The 22,201-nt window shown below is 44.5% G+C and overlaps 1 protein-coding gene across 2 annotated transcripts in view; it reads left to right on the plus strand.

Moving 5' to 3' along the window:
• SV2B (synaptic vesicle glycoprotein 2B) overlaps positions 1 to 22,201 on the plus strand; it is a 71,288-nt gene that overhangs the window by 26,597 nt on the left and 22,490 nt on the right. For both annotated transcript variants that reach the window (XM_083475076.1, XM_083475077.1), the window contains exon 2: positions 5,271 to 6,141. In XM_083475076.1, coding sequence (XP_083331202.1) covers positions 5,649 to 6,141 — 493 coding nt within the window. In that variant the 5' untranslated portion in view covers positions 5,271 to 5,648. The remainder of the gene's footprint in view (positions 1 to 5,270; positions 6,142 to 22,201) is intronic.

Genomic DNA, 22,201 nt, shown 5'->3' on the forward strand with positions numbered 1-22,201 from the left:
CGTTGTTTTTTGTACGTTAAGAGCCGAAAGCTCAAGAGAAGGGAAGAGCTAGATTCCTCACCCGCCCCAGTTATAAATCGTTCGCACATTTTCTCCTCTCTCGTAGTCTTTCTTCCAGCTATCCTACGCAAAGCAGGACTTGCAGGGTGTTAATCAGTTTTGGTACAATTTGCTTTCCACTATTCACGGGCCTGATTGAAATTCATTATTTCCAGGGCCGGTGGGGCACTGGTAATGAAATGGGAGTTGTACTTATCTGCTGTGTGTGTACAGAAGATCAAAAAACAAAACACCATAAACAGCAACAACAAATGATTCTGTCTTAGAAAGCAATTTAATTACACCGAACATGCTTCTGCTCCAAGCCACTGGCATGGTTGAGTCAAGGCCTGGAACAGCTGAGTGCCAACACTGTCATCTTTTCCCTCTGTTTGCACATATTCTATGCAAAGTTTCTCTCTCTGTGTAGAGCTGGATGGGTCCCAGGGGTCATCTAGTCCAAACCCCTGCAATGCAGGAACCACAGCTAAGCTACATCTCCATAATGATGTGATGGTATGCTATCTAGTGTGTAGTTTGTACTGGGGCTGAAGAACAGAGAGACAGGCCTCTCTGTCAGGTCCCCTGGACTCCCCTTAGGCTATGTCTGAGAGGCTGTGTGTTGTAGTAGTTAGAGTGTCAGACCAGGCCCTGGGAGACCAGGGTTCAAATCCCCCCTTGGTTGTGCAGCTCACGAAGTGACTTTGGACCAGTCACTGCCTCTCAGTCTAAGCTACTTCACAGGATTGTTGTGAGGATAAAATGGGGAGGGGAGAACCATGTACACAGCATTGAGCTCCTTGGAAGCAAATGTGGAATATAAATGCAAGAGATAAATAATAAATAAAATCATATGTTGCTTCCTTAAGCCCTTACTGGGCCTGCTTCCTCCTTGGGGTTTTTTGCCTGGCTGGAATGTGAGGACACCTCTTATTTGTCTGGATCTTTGATTTCTTTCTTTCTTTCTTTCTTTCTTTCTTTCTTTCTTTCTTTCTTTCTTTCTTTCTTTCTTTCTGCCTCCTTCTGCCACTCCAGGGATGCCAGATCTATGGGGCCAATAGGTCTTCTCAATGTTGAGGGAGTGGAGGAGGCCAAGCACAGAGCTGAGCATCAGAGGGCTCAGCCTCCTCCCAATGATGTGATGTGTGCATGTCATGTGCCACACACATGACATCACACATGAGCAACACATGCTGGGCCCCCTCAATATTGAGCTCAAGTTGGAGCCTCTGCCCCACTCTCTAGATGTAAATCTGGTTTTTGCATGGATGGAATATAACCTACTATACCAAGGGAGTTCCATCCATTGCCACATCAATTTTACTTCTCACCCACCTTTTGCATCTCCTCCCTGCCCACCACTGGCATGCAGCCCAGGGGACATTACCCACAAGGAAATGCAGCCCTCAAACTGAGGAAAGCCTCCTATGCAAAGACCTTCATGTCTGGTCTGCCCTGGAACTGTGGGTGGCTGCGTCAGAATCTAGATTTAGGAGGTGTGTCCCTCAGCTCCAGAGCCATAGGAGCTCAGGAAGCTGCTTCCTGCTGAGTCAGAACTTTAGTCCATCTGGCTCAGTTCTGCTCACACTGATTGCTGGTGGCTCTCCAGGATTTCAGGCAGGGAGTCTTTCCCAGCCCTACCTGGAGGTGCCATGCGGGACTGAACCTGGGACCTTCTGCATGCCAAGCAATTGCTCTTCCAGTGACCTACAATTCTTGGTCTGAAGGTCTATAAAGAGTTATTGCTTTTGTTTCTTTCTGTGTTATGCATTGTTGTGTTTCCATATTGTAAACTGACCTGTGATCCTCAGCTGAAGGGTGGCATAGAAATTTAATAAGTAAAACTAAAGCTGCCTTATACTGAGTTGGAACCTTGGTCCATCCAGCTTGATATTGTCTACACTGTCAGGCAGCAGACCTCCCAGGTTTTGGGCAATGAGTCTTTCCTTTGGGGGCACTGTTAAGGTAAAATATTTCTCTGTGCAAATGGGGTGTGGTGTGTGTGTGTGTGTGTGTGTGAGAGAGAGAGAGAGAGAAAGAGAGACCAATTAGTGTCAATTGTTTTTGCTTCTGTCTTATATTTCATTTTCATTTTTGGAATCCTGCCCTTCCCAACCCATATACATTCACTGAAGTGATGTGCACATCCATGCTGTGAATGGGGCATCACAGTAACATGGTTAGCCTAGGGCGAGTTCAGACGATACCTGAAAAGTCATATCTGGCTGTACTGCTGTTCTCCTCTTCTCTCACACATCAACGTGGAGATGTCCAAATTATGAACTGCAAGGGCTCCGGCTTGCCCCTGCAATTTAGGGAGCTAGGGTTGTGCGATGTGCGCATGCCATGTGCCCACACTGCGGGCCGTGCTGATGTCACTCATACATGCCGTTGGGCGTGCCCCATGACATGTGTCAGTGATGCAAGAATGTCCCATGGCATGTGCAAGTGAGGCGAGAACATCATGCAGTGTGTGCATACGCTCACCACAGAATTTTGAGGGGCCCCAGCCCCCTCCTTGAACATTTTTGGGGGCTTTTGGCCTCCTATTCCCCTAGATGACACCCCTGATGGACAACACTCATAGAGTCCCATATGTATTTAGGATGCAGTTGCCTGAATTGCAACAACCGTATGTGCTTGGATGCAGCCTGCTGGTGGGTTCTGTGGCAAGCTAGCTTTTGTTATTGTCAGGGATTGGACTCAAGAGAGCGAGACGGAGGAGGAGTGGTGGAGATCAACCCCCCCTTCTACTGACGCTGCAGGAGGAGAAGAATGCAGCATTGATTTACAGCAGAGGTTTGAGGGGGATGAAGAAGGACACAGGTCAGAGAGAGACGAACAAAGTAGTTGGGAAGTGTTAGAAGAAGGGGGCAGGAATTGCAGCAGAGCAGCCAGCTGACACATTGTCACTGGAGAGTATTTCTGATCCTCCTTCACCCAGAACTCGACGTTCATTAAGGGTGCAGGAACAATGGAATCAGAGTTTTGGCTACAAGCAGCCACTGTAAAGGGAGATGCTGTTGCTAGGAAGGTGGGAGGAGGAGCCCAGTTTGGAGCAACACCATGTTAAGGCTTGTTGCGTTCTTTCGTCTCACTATTAGGATTGAACAAAACTCGTTAAAAAAGGACTTCACCTTGTTTCTCTGCTCTTGCTGCAACTAGGGGAGGAGGAGCTTTCATGCAGCCTTGACAGTTATTTTGTTCTGTACTCGAAACCCCAAAGTTGTCTTTATACTGTTAGCCATTCTTAAGCGTCTATTATTATTATTATTATTATTATTATTATTATTATTATTAACTCCACAATAAAGCATTGCATTCATTCCTCGTGTGCCTTCTTGGAGTAAGCTCAGCTCTGAATCTGGGACCTGCCCGCCTGGTTCAGAAGACAGTGACTGGACTGCTTGGCTCTTGTCTTTGTGAATCCCAAGGACATCCAGAAACAACCTGAGCTTCCTCTGGCTCAGGACTGGAGGACTAGAGGGTGGCGGCCTTACTACCGAGCAGACTTGGCTTTCCCTGATCTGCTTCACATGCTAGCAGCTTGGGATAAGCAAATGAAATTCTGTACATGCTGGCAGCAGGGAGATGAAAAAGTAGACCCCAACTTCTTTATGTGCAATTGTGTTCTTGACTCAAAGATTTAATCTGGGGACTGACTGCACAGATTCTGCTTGTATGTGTAGGATTTTAGACACCTAGAGCATAATTTGTGCATGCCAGCAGAGCAGCGATGGGGATGGGGTGCTGACTTCATGTTGTAGGGACCCCATGGATTAGGCATGGATCACCTAAAACACCCTTTTGTTCCTTCTTCTATATTCCATCCCCCAACCTTGCTCACAACTTGTTTTTAAAGACTGCAGAACGTCCGGCTGGTGGTAGGACTTGGACTTCTCCCAGTGTTCTGGGGACAACTGTGCTGTACTGAGATGCTGTGCTTGTGGTAGTGAGGGAAACATGCAAGCAATTGACAAGCTGTCTCAATCATTTATTTTTGTCTTCTTGAAGATGCTGCAGAGTCTGTGGAAAACATTTCATTTACCCTGATTCAGCTGCTCCACAAAGTCTTGATGAAACTCTCCTTCCTTCCTTGACTGTTTCTTCAAAGCTACTGCCTTTGAATTTCCTTGTTGGCAGAACTGGACTTATTTTGCACATGATTTCTGTTCCTTTTGCTCACAGAAGGAAGCTAAGGAGTTATGAAGGGCAATGGAACTTGACCACCCCACCCTGCCACCAAGAAACCTCTGAAAATCACCTTTGGTCCTTCCTCTCCCTTCAGATATTTCATCATTCATTGCAGAAACACTTGAATGTCTATTTTCCTGGTCTTATGAGGAGTAGAAAGTTGGGGGTTTCTTTTAAAACAGAAGCAGTGGTACCGAATATATTGAAGTAGTACAGAATCATAGAAGTCCTTCTTTGTGTGCCCCCTCCATCAGAGGTCTGGAGGGTGGCAACACAGGCCTTTTCTGCCGTGCCCCCCCCCCAAGGAAGCTCACCTGGTGCCTTTATTACACATCTTTAGGCAACTGGCAAAAAACCCCAAAACTCTTCTCCTAGGCCTTTGGCTAATTAAACAATCTATGGTCTTTCAAACTGTGGGCGGGTGGGTATTGTTTCATTTGTTATTATGTTATGCATTTTGTGTTTTTATACTGTAAACTGTAAGCTTGACATATTTTGTGTGTGTGTTTTTATGCTGTAAATAAATAAATAAGTCACACAGCTAGTTTACCGAGATAAATAGGAACGAATATATCGGTCACTTTTGTAGTTGTATTCTGTTGTGTTTCATCATCAATCTGGAAATGTTTTTTTTAAAAAAAACAACAAAAAAACAAAAGCACCTGCATGAAAAATTGTGTTGTGCTCATATGCATTTCCCACCACAACATATGTACACTTTCCTAAAATGCACATTTTTGGGGGTATGCATCTTAGCCCCAAAATATGCATTTTATACACATTTGATATGCTATTTGAGGTGAGAGCTGAAAAGTGCAAACCAGGTGGTTCTCTTAAAAAAATATATGAACCAGATGAATTATTTTATTGTCTCTACCAATAAGATAAATGCACCTTTATGTCTGTGTGCCATAATATTGTGTTTCTTTATGTGCCTCTGCAGTTAAAAACAAGCTTGCCATCAGATGCAGCCTGCCTTTTGCCGAGACCTTTCCTTGCATTTTCAAGTCATTGTTGTTTTCTTTTTCTTCCCCAAGGCTTGACCTTCCATGGCAGAATGAATCAGCAAAGTCAACAACCTCCCAAACCCCACTGGTACCTGGTCATACCAAATTGCTGATCCATTCCATATCTCTTGATAGCTGAGAGAAGTAAAACAGATGATAAGGCAGCGCTGAGATTTTAAAAAGTACTATACAATGGTTCTCTGGGAGGATACCGTTCCTAATTAACAACAACGCCAGCAGAGAGCTTTCTTAGAATCGTGGCATTTTTATTGCACATCTCCAAAGGAGAAGCTATGCTTGTGTAGCTAACAGCACAAATTGGACAACTAAAAAAAGGAATAGCATATAGTACATTAGAGCATAAAAACCACACACTGTGCTAAATATATCTAGACATATAGACTCAAAATGGATGATGGCCAAAGAAACAAAGTGAACCAAGTTTCCGATGATTACCGGTACCAAGATGGCGGCTATGGAGGTTATGCTCCCAATGATGGATATTATCAAAGTGGGGAGGAGCCAGCTCAAGAGGAAGATGCTCAAAGCGATGCTACCGAAGGGCACGATGAAGATGATGAAGTCTATGAAGGAGAGTACCAGGGCATCCCTCACCCAGATGACCTCAAGAAGCAGAAGAAGAAGAAAGCCCCAGAGGTGGCTGATGAGTTCAGAGACCACGCCGACCTCATGGCGGAGAAGATGGAGGATGAGGAGCAGCTGGCCCACCAGTACGAAAACATCATTGAGGAATGCGGTCATGGACGTTTCCAATGGATGCTGTTTACTGTCCTCGGCTTGGCACTGATGGCAGATGGGGTGGAGGTCTTTGTGGTTGGCTTCGTTCTACCCAGCGCTGAGAAGGATATGTGCTTGTCACGCTCCAACAAAGGAATGCTAGGTAAGTCCTTCTTCTCTTCAGCCATATGCCATGAGGCTAGCTGTAGGATAATTTGAAACTGCTTGGAATAACATCCTCTATTTGATTCTTAATGTCCTCCAGCTCCCAATAGGGTGCAGACCCACTAGGAGTCAAAGCTGAATGAACATTCTCTTGGTGGTTTCCTCAAAAATTTCTCCTTCCAGATAAAATTTTGGAGCGTGGGGGGAAAGGGCAGATCTTTCTCTCTTGTAACAGGCCAACTTTGACAGGGGGTGGGATGCCCTCATGCCAATCATATGGTACCATAATGACACCTGCCAAAGTTCAGAAGACATTGCTATAACACAACCTCTTTGGAAGATGCATGGGGGCGCATCTCAAAGAACCTCACTGTTACCAGTAATCAGCTGGTGGTCAATTAAAGGGAGCCCTTTGAAGTCTTTGCAGAGAAAGGAATTTACATTCAAAGTGCTGGAGGGAGTGCTTTGAATATAAACCTCCTCCTTAGGAAGGGGGGAAATGCTTTTTATCAAAATGGAGTGTTTCTTCTCACCAATGGAACCCAACAAGCACTTTGTGCAGCACTTGTATACATATATCGGGTTTAGGTGTGGCTTGGCTGAAATGGCCTCGCAGGCCAATTGAGGATGCTGGTCAGACCAATTTAAGCCTGTGGGTCAAAGGTTACCCACCCCTGCTTTAATTAACCTTCCTTCCTTCCTTCCTTCCTTCCTTCCTTCCTTCCTTCCTTCCTTCCTTCCTTCCCATGAAACATCCTGAAGTGATTATTTATGGAAAAAAGTAAGTTGTTGTAAGGCTGATTGTTGATAAGGTATTCGAAAAGTTTCAGGCAGGTTGGGCTGGTTCATTAAACCAAATTCTACATAAGATTATGAACAGAACTCTGTTTGGGAAATCTGGTGTGGCACATATGACAGGAATCAACAGGTATTCAGCTCGACCCCAGCTGCTAACCAAGTAAAACAGAAGAGCGGCCAGGCTAACTGGCCCTTGGGAAATATTCCCAGGACACCATCCCTCTCTTCAGGCCAGGCTCTGCACACTCCTTGAGTGTTTTTGCCAGGGTGAAATGTATCCTCGAACTCTGAGAATGCTTGCTAGTTGCCTGGATGGAGGATAGAGTGAGGTATGTGAGCGTGTGTGGAAACTTTCTTAGTTCAAGCCCTGCACATAGCAAGAAGACATTCAGCCAAACACACATCGGAAAATCTCCCTCAGAACTACATAGCCAATGGGGTGTGTGCTACCTCAGTGTGAAGATCTTGCCACTCTTTCTGGTTGCTAAGCAACACTTTCACCCATCCTCCTCTTGGCTAGCTGACTTTAACAGTAACAGAATTAACTCTTAAGTCACACGCCTAATGATCCCTGCTGCTGCGCTTCCAACAATCCGCACAATGTATATGCTAGATTGTCCATCATGCCAACAAGACATACACAAACACACCAGGGAGTTGACTAAACAAGAAAGCAGATGGCCTGATATTATAAATAGATTTCCCCCACTCCTTCTCACTCTCTCCTGGGGGTGGGGGTGGGGGAAGAGAAACTGCATATCTCACAGTGAACATTTTGCATTTTTTCATGGCGCACAGGTCCAAACTGCAGATATTTTTCTCCATGGCAAAATATTAAATATTTAGTAATGTGTGAAAATATATTTGCCCCATCTTCCCTCTTCCAATTTCCAAACATGGCAAGTTCAATGAGTTCAAATAATGTTTGTAGTTTGAAGATGCTGTTCCACAAATTAAACAGCATTTTAAAAAATATTTTTAAAAAAAGAAAAGAAGAGCCTTGCTTGATCAGATGAAACGGGGGACCATCTGGCCCAGTTCTCTGTCTCTAAGAGGATTCGGCCATGATGGCTATGATCCATACCCTCAAAGTGCCCCTATTTTCTAGGGTCAGTCCCGGAATTACAAAACCCACCAGGGCTTCTGATCTGATCCCAGAATGTCCCTATTTCCCCCACCAGTGCCATCGCCACCAGGGAGGTGGATGAGCCAGTGCTTGTCCTAAGTGGCAGGGGTGGCAGTGGTGACTGTGAATGAGCTCCCCTGTTGCCTCTCCACGGCTGCTGCTGCCAGCTTCCTCCCTTGGGCAGCTCACAGTGGCTGCTGGAGAACAGGCAAGGTAGAGGAGAGGCTGCCACCGCCAAGGCCTAACCCTGCAAAATGCATATATATATATATATATATATATGCAGGTTTTGGTGTCCTCGGGTGTCTTCCCGTGTAAAAGTTGGGGTGTCTAGGCGACGTTTCGACGAGGTCTCACTCGTCATCTTCAGGCTGGTGCTTTCGGCTTCTTGTTACTGGAACAGAGCGGGATCTCAGTGTTTGAGTTCCTATAAATACTGTAGAGGGGTGTGGTGTATTGCCTCAAAAGTTCTGGGCAGAGGGGAAGTTCCCAGGCTAGTGTTCTTTTCTTCTTTTGTTCCTTAATTACTTGAGGGATATCTTGAGTGATTTCTTGAGTGATATTCTGAGTACCACTTAGGTGGGTCATTAGGTGTGGATTAGTTGCTAAAGCCTTCGTGTCTTGACCTCTTGAATTTGTGAAGAGTTTTTCTGGGAAGATGGCTGTACTGCACTTAGTTGTGCTTTGGCTTGGCTTCGTGTATAGGGGCGAGCTGTGGTTTTGTGCCCTGTGCCAGCCAGATCTGTGTAGGGATTGCAGGGGGGTGCAGCATCCGGAGTTGCCACTATGGTTTGGTTACTGGATGGTGTCTGTAATTTATCTGTGGAGAGGGTCTGGGTTTGGGTCTGGTGTGGTTGATTGGTGGTGGCGTTCTGTGTGCCTCTGGATCTGGTGTCGGTTTTTGTGGGGAGGGCTAATTTCCAGATGTCTGGCAGGCGGGACGTGTCGTCACGCTTGTTCATGTTGTGAGGGTGTTTCTCTATCTCGATGGCTTCCATGATTATTCTCTTGTGGTGATGTTCCATGTTAAAGAGCAATTTGGAATCTGCAAAATTAATTTCGTGTCCTGTTTCTTTCATGTGTTGGAAAAGAGAGGAAGATTTTTCTTCTTTTTTGACGGCATTCTTGTGTTCTGCGATACGTGCATTTATTCGTCTGTTTGTTTGTCCAATGTACGTGGCTGGGCAGACTTTGCAGGGTATTTCATAGACCCCTTGGTTTTCCAACTGGATTTTATCTTTGGGGTTTCTGAGGATATTGGCTATTTTTTGGTTGGTGCAAAAGGCTGTTTTGATATTGTGTTTATGGAGGATTTTGCTAATTTTATCTGTAGTGCCCTTGATATAAGGAAGGAGGGCCATGCCATTGTTTTCTTCCGTGTCTTGGTTTTTGGGGGGTGTTTCTTTTTGGATTAGCTTCTTAACCCTGTTTTGCTGGTATCCATTGGCGATTAACACATTTGAGAGATTCTGTAACTCAGTTGTCAAGTGGTCTTTGTCAGCCAGGCGTTTGGTTCTGGAGATGAGGGTCTTGGCTACGGAGTTTATTTGTGCAGGGTGGTGGTGTGATTGAGCATGTAAGTAGCGGTTGGTGTGTGTTTTTTTCCGGTAGATAGTGTGTCCTAGGGAGCCATCAGGTTTTTTGTAGATTAGGACGTCAAGGAAGGGAAGCTGGTTGTTGGCTTCTATTTCCATAGTGAATTGTATTTTGGGGTGTAGGCTGTTGAGATGTGTGAGGAAGCTATCTAGTTTTTCTTTCCCGTGTGGCCAAATTACAAAGGTGTCGTCAACATATCTGAGCCAAAGTTTGGGTTTGTGTTCTGACTTGTCTAAAGCATTGGTTTCAAAGTGTTCCATGTACAGATTTGCGATGACCGGTGAGAGGGGTGATCCCATAGGTGCTCCTTCTATCTGTTTGTATCTTTGTCCATTGTGGATGAAGTACGTGTTGGTTAGGCAGTGGTTGGTCAGGTCCAGGATGTATTCGGGGGGATTGTATTTGTTTTGAATGGCTGTCAAGGCTTCATTAATGGGCACTTGTGTGAAGAGAGATACAACATCGAAGCTCACAAGTAGGTCATCGGGATGTAGGTTTTGCTTCTTTATTGTTTCTATGAACTGGAAGGAGTTTGTAACGTGTGAAGAGATGGATTCTGCATAGGGCTGAACGTCGCCTAGACACCCCAACTTTTACACGGGAAGACACCCGAGGACACCAAAACCTGCATTCCTGTACCCGTGAAAATCTACGAAAACATATATATATATATATATATATATATATATATATATCTTCTGCATTTTGATTTCCCACCCCCAAAGTCAAAGTCAAAGTATTGCCCTACCATGGATTTTGGATTCCCTCGCCTGTTGTAGCAAGAGATAGTCAAATCTGTCCATTCTAGTTTCTCTCCGTTACTCCATCTCCATACCTTAAGATCAGTTTGACCCTTTCTCCATTATTGTGTTTGAATGACTGTTGCATCTCAGTGCTGGAAGTGCATGGCTTCTTATTCCTTGCCTCTTTTTCACACCCGGGAGTTCATTTGGTCTAATACTCTCCCCTGGCCCCCTTTCAAGCCATATTTTTGATTAGGAGGCAGGACTGGTTCCATTCCAGCTGGAGAGGAGTCAGCCTTCTGGCTTTGTCCTCATGTTAATGCATGAGAAGGGCTTCTCTTTGCCCAGACCTTTAAGGAGGGGGACATGAGAAGAAAGACAAAGTGAGTAACTTAAGATGGGCTGTGAGTGTGGGGAGAGAAGAGGGAAAGAGGGAAAGAGCTGACTCCAATGGATCTTTGTTAGAATAAGGAACAATGGAATGTTAGAAAAGGCTTTCTGTAAAAAAAGAAGCAAGCATAATTAAAGGGATCCGTTTATTTTTAGACAACATCTTAATCAATCCTTTACTGATGGAGATGTAACAATAGATATACATAGATAGATGATAGATGATAGATGATAGATAGATAGATAGATAGATAGATAGATAGATAGATAGATGATAGATAGATAGATAGAGGTGTGTGTGTTTTTGTTTGTGTGTGTGTGTGTGTGTGTGTTTGTGTGTATCCAACTAAGTCATAGAATAGACCCATTGAAATAAGTGGACTTGGGTCCATAAATTTCAGTAGGTCTACTATAATTTTGTTGGATATCCCTCTATATCTTTCTATCTTACCACATCTGCACTATACAGCTGAAGCAGCATCATGCCACTTTAAATAGCCATGGCTTCCCCCAAAACAGTTCCTGTAGCAATTTGTAAATGAACATTGGTCCGCATTTTGGTGCATTTCCCCCCTGGTAAATACATTTCTGTATTCAGTTTTGAGTCATTCACACACATATTTTTTGGCAAGCAGTTTCCCCAGATATAACACTTTCAAAAGTTACTTTCACTATTTTTCCCCCAATGCATGCCTTTCCCCAATATATGCATTTTTGTAAAAGTTGCAAGGTTGGAGAAGTGTAGTGTAAAATTCAGAGAAGTGTGAATTTTGAAAGGTGGACCATATGGTGACTGTGTTTCATTTCTTGTATTGCTTTGGAAAGTGTGAATTAGGTCAGTTTGCCTTTAAATTCAAAGTGAATTGAATCCCCCCCCCCGAATTGCACCTTGAACCACAAACATATGATTTCAGGTTGTACTACTTCATTTTCTTCTTTTACCTAGGTTGCAGCAGGTCTTTAAGTTTGCGTCCAGCTCTGTTTATTCAAACAAAGAAATGCTAGCGAATCCAAGGCCTTTCCATTTTTATGCTCACCCTTTCAGAGTCTCATAAATCAGTCGGATATTTCCGCACCTGGCAGGGGCGATTCAGCCCAGCTTGCTTGTCCCTGCTGGGATTATTTGTGTTCCAATCTGCCAGATGTCACTGTCTCCTTCGGCCCAATGCTAGGAGAACAGTCTGCCCAGCATTGTTTTATGTGTGGCCCTGGCAGGATTGCACTGATCAGGCTGTGAATATGAAAAAGAATCTCCATCCAAGGCTGAACTGAGGCAGTGGAAAAAATGAAGAGAGAGAGAGAGAGAGAGAGAGAGAGAGAGAGAGAGAGAGAGAGATGATGATGAAGATGATGATGGAGAAGAGCTTTGTAGAGAAGACTAGAAACCATTGTTAGGTCAGCTGATTAGGGCACAGACTTCAGATTTGTCAGACCTACTTTAAAGTTTTTACCAGAACTCCAAAGTCGGGTACAAAAAACAGAGAGTTAGAATGAAAGACCGCTGTGTCCCTGAACACATTCTGAGCCCAGGTATTTGGGGGGTTTTTTGACATCAGAACTGAACTGAAGTTATGGCCTTTTCCTGCACAAGTCCACTCCTGGAGTTTTCTTTGTTTCAGTATTCTGTGGAAAGTTGTTTCATTGCTATTGTTAAATAATAAGGAATAAGAAACCGTCTCTGGTCTACTGCAAACCAGCAGAGTGTTCTACCAGAAGTTGGTGCCACTTTCCATGTTCTGCCTGAGAAACAGAGTGTTGTGGCACCTTAAAGACGAACAGATTTCATTATGACATAAGGTTTTGTGGACTAGGTCAGAATCAGAGGCACAAAGTATTATTCTGAGCTAGCAGGTTCATGCATTGTGTGTGTGGAGTGAAAGTAGTGAAATCAGAGGGAAACACACAGGGTAAAGACAGTAATACTTACATTAAAGCTCAGGTGTATGCAAAGTCGCAGTCTAATCAACCCAATGCTAGTCTTACATTTTTTAAAAAGGGTTTATTTTTTGCTTACCAACTTGAAATGAACAAGAGGGGAGTGCTCTTTGGCCCAGCAGAGCCTTCAATGTGGGGTTCCTCAAGGTTCAATTTTATTCCCCATGCTGTTTAACATCTACATGAAACCACCGAGGGGGTTATCTAGAGTTTTGGAATATGTTGTCAGCAATATGTTGTTGTTGTTGATGATGATGATGATTAATTGAATTTATATACTGCCCCATACCCGGGGGTCTCAGGGCAGTTCACAGAATAAAATCAAGATATAAAAACCACAAAATACATAATAAAAATAAAAACAATATCCCTATAGCCCCGCCCCCAAAAAACCACATTTTAAAAGGGCATAGGATGACACATAGCTTTGCTTTTCCAGGTGGGGCAATGGATGTCTTCCCTTGGTAATGGTCTGGATGAGAGTTAACAAACTGAAGCTCAATCGGGATAAGACGTGAGGCACTTTTAGTGGGTTGTTCCCTAAACCAGATAGATGGGAGGTTGCCTGCTCTTGATTGGGTTACACCTCCTCTAAAGGAGCAGCTGTGTAGCTTCAGTGTACTTCTGGATCCTTTGCGGTCGCTTGAGGTTCAGGTAGCCGCAGTGGTGTGCAGTGCCTTCCATCACCTTTGGCTGGTGGCCCTCTGTCTGCACAGGGTAGCCTAAAGTTAAGTGTTATACGTGAGGCTGCCTCTGAAGATGGTTCAGAAACTTCAGTCTGGTGAAGAATTTGGCAGCTAGGATTCTCACTGGGGCAAGACGGTTTGAGCAGATTACACTGATCCTGCACTGGCTGCAAATTACAGTGGTACCTTGAGTTACAGACGCTTCAGGTTACAGACTCCGCTAACCCAGAAATAGTACCTTGGGTTAATAACTTTGCTTCAGGATGAGGACAGAAATCGATGCGGTGGCAGCGGGAGGCCCCATTAGCTAAAGTGGTACCTCAGATTAAGAACAGTTTCAGGTTAAGAACAGACCTCCAGAATGAATTAAGTTCTTAACCCGACGTACCACTGTAGTTTCAGGGCCCAATTCAAATTGCTGGTTTTGACCTATGAAGCCTTAAATGCCTTAGGCTCGCAATACCTCAAAGGACCCCCTCTTCCCATATGAAGCAACCTGGACCTTACAATCACCATCTGAGGCCCTTCTTTGGGTGCCTCCTCCATGAGAGGTCCAGAGCATGACAAAAGAGAATAGGCCTTTCAGCAGTGGCTCCCCATTTGTGAAATGTTCTCCCCAGGGAGGCTTGTCTGTCACCTTCATTATCTTTAGGTACCAGGTGGAAACATTTCTCTTCAACCAGGACTTGGGCTGATTAAAATTCTATGCCCTTTTAAATGTGTTTGTGGGGTGGTATGGGTTTGTTGTGTTTTTGTTTTTTATTATGTATTTTGTGTTTTTATTTTCTATTTTTATACTGTGAACCTCTCTGGGATCTTTGAATGAAGGGAGGTATACAGATTTTTAAAAACCAAAGTGATTCCCCAAAGAATTCTTTTGGGAGTTATAGTGACAGAACTACCTAAACTGTATAGAAACTTATTTATGTATGCTACTACAGCGGCAAGAATGTAACTTGCCCCAAAATGGGAAAAAAGTAGAAGTCCCAGCAATGGAAGAATGGATACAAAAACTTATGGAAGATGCAGAAATGGCAAAACTTACTGGAAAAATAAGAAATCAAGATAACAAACTTTTTATAAAAGAACGGAAATGCTTTATTGAATATTTACACATAAATTGTAAACAGATAAGAACATTGGCAGGATTATTGTAATAACCTGCAGTTTCATAAAAGTATATATTTAAAGTAGATGAATAAATGAACAAACTAAGTTAATCTGGATATGCAGAAGATATTAAAAATAAATTTAAGGAACTGCAGAAAGAGGGGGAAGGAAGTCAAGTTTTGAAATATTAAAATGACTGTAAAATTGTTGAAATGTATAAATCTGAAAATTATATATATATTTTTAAAAACCCCAAAATGAAATAAAAACAACGAAATGCATGAGCAGAGCAGTGCTGAGATAGTGAGGAGGTCCCGTGGTGCAGACATGGCCTCTTCCAGGGCAGGCAGAAAGTGAGGGAGTGCCCAGACCTGTGGAAGTATGAGGATTGAATTGGTTGCAGGCAGTGTGCAGTCAGGAGTCCCAGTCAAGCAGAGAACTTTCAGAACCTTGGACAGCTCCAAGGGGTCCTTCTAAGGCAGATACAAGAGATGTTATCTCTGCAGGGCTGTACAGCCAACTGAAGCCTTCTGTAGACCCACCAGGGAAGTACGCAGTACCTTATCTAAGTAGACTTCCCCTGAAGTTTGTTGGAAGAGCAAAAAGCCAGGAAGGGTGGCTCCTGAGCTCCTGAGACCAGTGTACTCACTGGTTTTGTTTTTAAGTCTGTAGTTTTACCTCTTAAAAATAAAATCTTTCCAAATTGATTTCTTAAAAAATAATGATTAAAGACTACTCAAAACAGCAATGAATAGCTGTCAATGGCACTGTGGCAGGCTCCACATTTTACAAGAAAGGCCTGCTGAGTGCAAGGGGGATTTCAGGGGAGGCAAGGATGTGGGAAGGCTTCAGAGTGTAGAGCACTAGAGAGATCATTAGGAAAGGAATTCCTGTAGTCTGGTCACCTCACCTTATAAAGGATCTTGTAGACGAGGACAAGGTTCAGAAAAAGTCAACCAAAATGATGAAGGGGATGGAGCCACTCCCCTATGAGGAAAGGTTGCAAAATTTCAGACTTTTTAGTTTAAAGAAAATGCAAAGGATAGGCGACACGGTAGAAGTTTATCAAATTAGGCACGGCATGGAGAAAGTATCTCTCTATCTCTCTATCTATCATCTATCATCTCTATCTATCTATCATCTATCATCTATCTATATCTATCTATCTATCATCTATCATCTATCATCTATCATCTATCATCTATCATCTATCATCTATCATCTATCATCTATCATCTATCTATCTATCTATCTATCTATCTATCTATCTATCATCTATCTATCTATCATCTATCTATCTATCTATCTATCTATCATCTATCTATATCTATCTATCTATCTATCTATCTATCTGTCTGTCTGTCTGTCTGTCTGTCTGTCTGTCTATCATCTATCTATCTATATCTATCTATCTATCTATCTATCTATCTATCTATCTATCTATCTATCTATCATCTATCTATATCTATCTATCTATCTATCTATCTATCTATCTATCATCTATCTATCTATCTATCATCTATCTATCATCTATCATCTCCCTCCCTCATAAGGCTAGATCTCACAGACATCCAAGGAAGCTGAATGTTGGGAGATTCAGGACAGGTAAAAGGACATATTTATTCACACAACACATAGTTAAACTATGGAATTCACTCCCATAGAAGGCAGCAATGGCCACTGGCTTGGATGGCTTTACAAGAGGATTGGAGAAATTGATGGAGGTTAAGGCCACTATGCTCTGCCTCCATGGTTGGACATGAGAATAATTCTGAATACTAGTTGCTGGAAGCCACAGAAGGTGCACTTGTGCTTGGGTCCTGCTTGTGGGCTTCCCATTAGGGCATCTAGTTGGTCACTGTGAGAACAGGATACTGGATTAGAGGGGCCATTGGCTTGATCCAACAGGTTCTTCTTATGGTCTTATGAGATGAGTTGCAGGATAAAGAAAGGACATTCACAAACACCATTTGGCCACTTCAAATGTAAGATAAATACCATGAAACATCAAACCCCACCATTGAGAATTTCACCATTTTTTTTCTCTTCACCTTGATAATGTTTGATTGCCATTTCCTGTTCCATTAATTGATGAAAAATAGTTGGGGAAGGTGGGAGGGCTGGAGGAGGGATTTTCAGCATAGCAGTGCTGGAAAAAAACAGAGCAGGCAAGAGCTGATTCAGGATAGCCCATCCCTATTAATTTATATTGGATTTCAAGTGACTTAAGTGGCTGGTTTAAGCATAGATGCTGTTCTCAGCCAGTTTGGAAGAAGTTCCCCTGCATTTTGCAAGAGGCAGCTGCCCTCCCCCCATCCAGGCTTCTTGCACAGAATAAAATGACGAAGAACGAACCTATGGTTAGTTAGAATAATAAGTCATTTCAATGTGCCACACAGCATGAGTGGGGGAGAAAACTTGGATTGTAGAAATAACATTCCTCCAGAAATCTGCCCTGTTCTGTTCCCACCCACCTTGAAATTTCAAATGACGCAAGTGCTTTAGGCTATGCCTGGCTAGGGAGATTTTTCATAACTGCTCGATGTCGATACAAAGTATATATATGGCAGGATTTTGAATAAATAACAAAATGGGTCCTGAACTTGGGTTGCTGGCCTCAAGGGCATATAACTAACCCAAATCTATTTGTAGAGCTGATAGTCAGTGTGCTGGGGCCTATGTATGTTTGCATGTATTCCAATTTATTTATGTGAATCATTTTTATCTTGCTCTTCTCGTGTTTGTGACATACCGATGTCCCGGCGTCACACGCATGAGGTCAGGACATCCGGAGGAGCTTGGGGCAGAGCCAAATGCAGAAGCCACATGGCTCAATAGCCTGCAGCTCCTCTTCCACCTTCTCTTGGTGCTACCACCAGCAAGAGGGTGTTCCGACCCTTCTTCCCCTCCATGGCAGAAGGAGGAGGAGAAGGAACCAGCTGCTGGAGGCATGCTGCACTCGGATCCACTCTTTCGCTCCATGCTTTTGAGGTACAGGAGGCCCCAGTCCCTACCCCCCAAATATAGATACCTCTAAAGCAGAGTTTCCCAAACTTGGGTCTCCAGCTGTTTTTGGACTACAACTCCCATCATCCCTAGCTAGCAGGACCAGGTCAGGGATGGTGGGAGTTGTAGTTGGAGACCCAAGTTTGGGAATCCGTGCTCTAGGAAGTCCTGGTGTTCATGCAAAAATGCATGTAATGTGAGGGAGGCAAGCTTGCTTTGAAATGTATCCATCATGCTCATGATGTAAATGAGAGAGGGGATGAGAGGAGACTGAGGAATGTTAGTGAAAGGAAGGAAGGTTCTCTTCTCCATTCACCCGCATGTCTACCAGGAAAAGTAATAAGAGCAGAGAGACATCAGAGTGCCAAATAGGGTCACTCAGGGGACCATGTGAAGCTGAAGACTTTCCAGTTGCTGATCTCTGAGATCATTAGAAGAGCATTGGCAGATCAGACCAAAGGCCAATTTAACTATCCAGATGCATTTGGGAAACCAATAAACAGGACAAGAGGACAACTACCTCTTCCTTTTCTGCATGCGAAGCATGTGCTGAATCATAGAAGAATCACCCTCCTTTTAGGAACATACTTCCACTGAATTGGACCGCTGGTCCAATTAGGAATAGCCAAGATGGAGCTAGCCGGATGTTGTGGCACACCAGTTCCAAGCATCCCTTAGCATTAGCCATGCTGGCTAGAGCTGATGGCAGTTGGAAGCCCAACATCTGGAGAGCACCAGATGTTGATAACCCTCCCAGGGACAGGGGCTTTCCAGGTTTTCAGACAGTGACCTCTGCCGCCCTATTTGGAGGTGTCAGGACTTGAACTGGGACTTCAAGAACATAAGAAGAGCCATGCTGGATCAAACCAAAGACCCATCTATTCCTGCATCCTATAATCACCAAGTGGCTGTGGGAAGCCCACAAGTAGGGGAAGGGGCTGGAGATTGCACAAAAGACCCAGGCTCCCTAGACTATTCCTTGACAACAACCCTGGACAGTATCCACACAGACTGCCAGGGAAGCACATTAGTGTTCGAATGAGAACGTGTTCTTTTGTTAAAAGCAAAATGGATGGGTTGGCTCACTGGATCAGATACGTTTGTGTGTTCTTCCGTTTTTAAGGAGCTTAGGATGAACAGCTGGGAAGTTGGATTTTCTCTGCAGAAAGCAATTTATCCAGCCTGGCCGTTCAGTTTTTAATCTGGGAGCAAGAGCGTGAACTCAGGCAGAATGCATGAACTTCCTTGATGGCATCAGGTGATGCTTCTGTACAGCTCTTCCCTAGTCTGGTGCCCTCCAGATACTTTGGGCAACAGCTCCCAGCAGCTGTCTTAACTGGAAAAAGTGCTTCACATAATTATATTTTGTGCACGGCAGTTCACTGTTGACAGCGCTTGACAGAGTAGGACAAGCAATAGGTGTTTGTCTCTGCCCCAAGGTACTTACATTTTATTTTTCAACAGTAGGGGAGGGAGAAGAAGGAGGGGAAAGGATGAGTAACAAGAGATGAATTTGCAAACTTTGGTTTAGTTTCATGTTGTGTGTTTAGGTGGAAAGCCTAAAGGGGTTAAGCCAGAGGCATCACACAAAGCAAACTGCAACAAACCAAGGGAGACAAACCTCTGGACTTCCAGAGGTTGTCGGATCCTAACTCCCATCAGTCCCAGCCAGGATGGTTAATTGTCTGGGGCTATGGCCTCTGGAAATCAACATTTGGAAGACACCAGTGTCCCCACCCACCCAGTAAACATTATAACAGCCCTGACCAGCCTCCAATCCCTGTATTGGAGAGGGGTTGGGGCAGAGGTTGAGCAATGGAGCTTTAGCAAATAAACATGATAAGAGCCTGGCTGCTGGATCAGAGCAAAGGCCCATCTAATCTAGCATCCTGCTTTCACAGTGGCCAACCAGATGCCTGAATGGGAAGCCTGCAAGCAGGACCCAAACCTGAGTTATCCCCATGCAATTCCAAGCAGCTGATAATGAGAGGCACGCCGCTTCTGAAAACGAGGAGAGAACACAGCTCTGGTGGCTAGTAGCCTTTGATAGCTTCATCCCCCATGAATCTCATACCAAGTTAGACCACTGATCCATTGATGTGGCTTGTGGACTTCCCACATCCATCTGGTTGGCCACTGTGAGAACAGGATGCTGACCCATTGTACTGACCCAGCAGGCTTATGTTCTTAAGCTCTGCATTGTCTACCAGAACAGAACTGAGGTCACAGAAAAGGCCTCTCCTGGCTATCTTTTATCATTTTAGCTGCCTAGTTTATGGGGGAATCATAGAACTGAAGTGTTGGAAGGGATCCTGAAGGTCATGTAGGCCAAGTCCTTGCAATGCAGGAATCTTTGCCCAATGTGGGTCTCGAAGCCATGACCTTGAGGTTAATAATAATAATAAATTTTATTTATACCCCGCCCTCCCCAGCCAAGACCGGGCTCAGGGCGGCTAACAACCAATAATAAAAACAAGTTGATTAAAATACAATAAAAAAAACAAGATTAAAATACAACATTAAAACATTAAGATGCAGCCTCTTCACAGGAGGAGAAGGGAAAAAGAAAGAGGGGGAGGGAATCAAACTGATTCTAAGCCAAAGGCCAGGTGGAACAACTCTGTCTTACAGGCCCTGCAGAAAGAAATCAGATCCCGCAGGGCCCTGGTCTCATGAGACAAAGCGTTCCACCAGGCTGGAGCCATTGTTGAAAAGGCCCTGGCTCTGGTTAAGGCTAATCTGACTTCCTTAGGGCCCAGGACCTCTAGGATGTTGCTATTTATGGACCTTAAGGTCCTCTGTGGGGCATACCAGGAGAGGTGGTCCCGTAGGTGCGAGGGTCCTAGGCCGTGAAGGGCTTTAAAGGACAAAACCAGCACCTTAAATCTGACCCTGTACTCCACTGGGAACCAGTGCAGCTGGAAAAGCACTGGGTGAATATGTTCCCATGGCAGAGACCCTGTGAGGAGCCTTACTGCAGCATTCTGCACCCGCTGGAGTTTCTGGGACAGCTTCAAGGGCAGCCCCGCGTAGAGCGAATTAGAGTAGTCAAGCCTGGAGGTGACCGTCACATGGCTCACTGTGGCCAGGTCGGGGCAGGAAAGGTAAGGGACCAACTGCTTGATGCGGCAAAGGTTAAGAGTCTCATGCACTGAGCTATCCCAACAGTCCCAGAAAGAAAGCCCCTTTGATGTTACTGTTGCTAAACAACTGGTGTTGGAAACCAGTTTGTTGCAAATCTTGCAGACTTCTGCTAGGACATCCCAACCTGACTTCTGCCCACCCCTGCCTCAAAAAGACATTCAAAAAGCCCCAAACAGCAATGACGGCTGGCCACTTCAATAGGGAGAGGGACAAGTGGCAGATGGCATCTCTCCAAGGGCTGAATTTAGCTTGAGGGTTGCCAATTGCCAATCCCCAGGGTCCAATAATCCATACAGTGATCAGGACCCTTTTATGCATACAACTTACAAACCAGCTGTGAATTGAGTTTCAAGATCTCATTGCAGAATACACTCTGTAATGGATGTGTTTGCTTGTGTGTCGTCTATAGTTGCATGCATGATCAATCCATTGACTAACAATCCCCTTGGAAAAAAAGTGGAATGATGAATAAATGAAAGGGAACTGCAGCTGGCTTGCTGCCAACATCCTGAAAAGCTTAAATACTGTGTGAGTCACTATGAAGGGATTTGCTTACATTCTTATTAGGAGAAATTACAGCATTTATGGATTCCTCCAAGGTCTGATTACCGTGAGCTTTAAAGGCTTTTGTTATGAAATCATCCACTGTTTCTCTTATATATTATTGTTGTTGTGCTGCATTGCTTTTTAATTTAGCAAAGCGTTTCGGGTTTGAATTTTTGACTAGTCAGGAGAACTGAATTTGTTCCAAAGCCAGCATTTGATGCAGAGTAAGGGTGGGCAACACATCCAGCCAAACCTGACCCTCCAGGCCTCCCCATTTGGCCCATGATGCATCAGGAAACATCAGATGTGGAGCGGGTAGCAATGTGGCTGCAGAAAACATGATTGAACTCCTCACCTCCACCCCACGCATTGCCTGATGCACAGGCTGTTCATTCCTGTTCCATTCCGGTGCACCAGCAAGCTCCTGTTGGAAACTGGCTGGCATGTATGAATGCTGAAGAAAACAAGGTTACCCCATCCCACCCACTGGAAATCAGCAGGTATGCAGGGAATTCAGTCTAAGGTTACCAGATTTTTTTCAATGAATCTCGGGACACATAAATAAACAAACAAATAAACAAATAATTAATTAATAAAAAAAGTTCGGGTGTTGATGCTGCAGCAATGTCGGAGGCAGAGGGGCGGCCTTTCTCTATGAGCCTGGGCAGCCCCTGAGTTGTTGATTCTTCAGTGGTGGTGGGGAGGCGGTGCGTGGTGGGTCAGGCACAGAAGACGGAGAAGGAGGGCCGAGAGCGGCAGTGGCGGTGGTGAGGCTCGGGCAGCTCAATGCCTCCCTTCTCATCGGAGCAGCCCCAATCCCATTCCTACTAGCTTGCAAGCAGGAGAGGAGGGCGGGGATCCCTCAACTGGTAAGGGAGGCTTCTCGTTGCCTAACTGAGAGATCCCTGCCCCCTCCTGCTTGCACGCAAGCTCCGATAGGCAGCATGAAGCCTCCCTTCACAGCTTCACAACATTAAA

This window comes from Podarcis liolepis (genome assembly GCF_965112155.1).
Source record: "Podarcis liolepis genome assembly, chromosome: 14".
Lineage (NCBI taxonomy): Eukaryota > Metazoa > Chordata > Lepidosauria > Squamata > Lacertidae > Podarcis > Podarcis liolepis.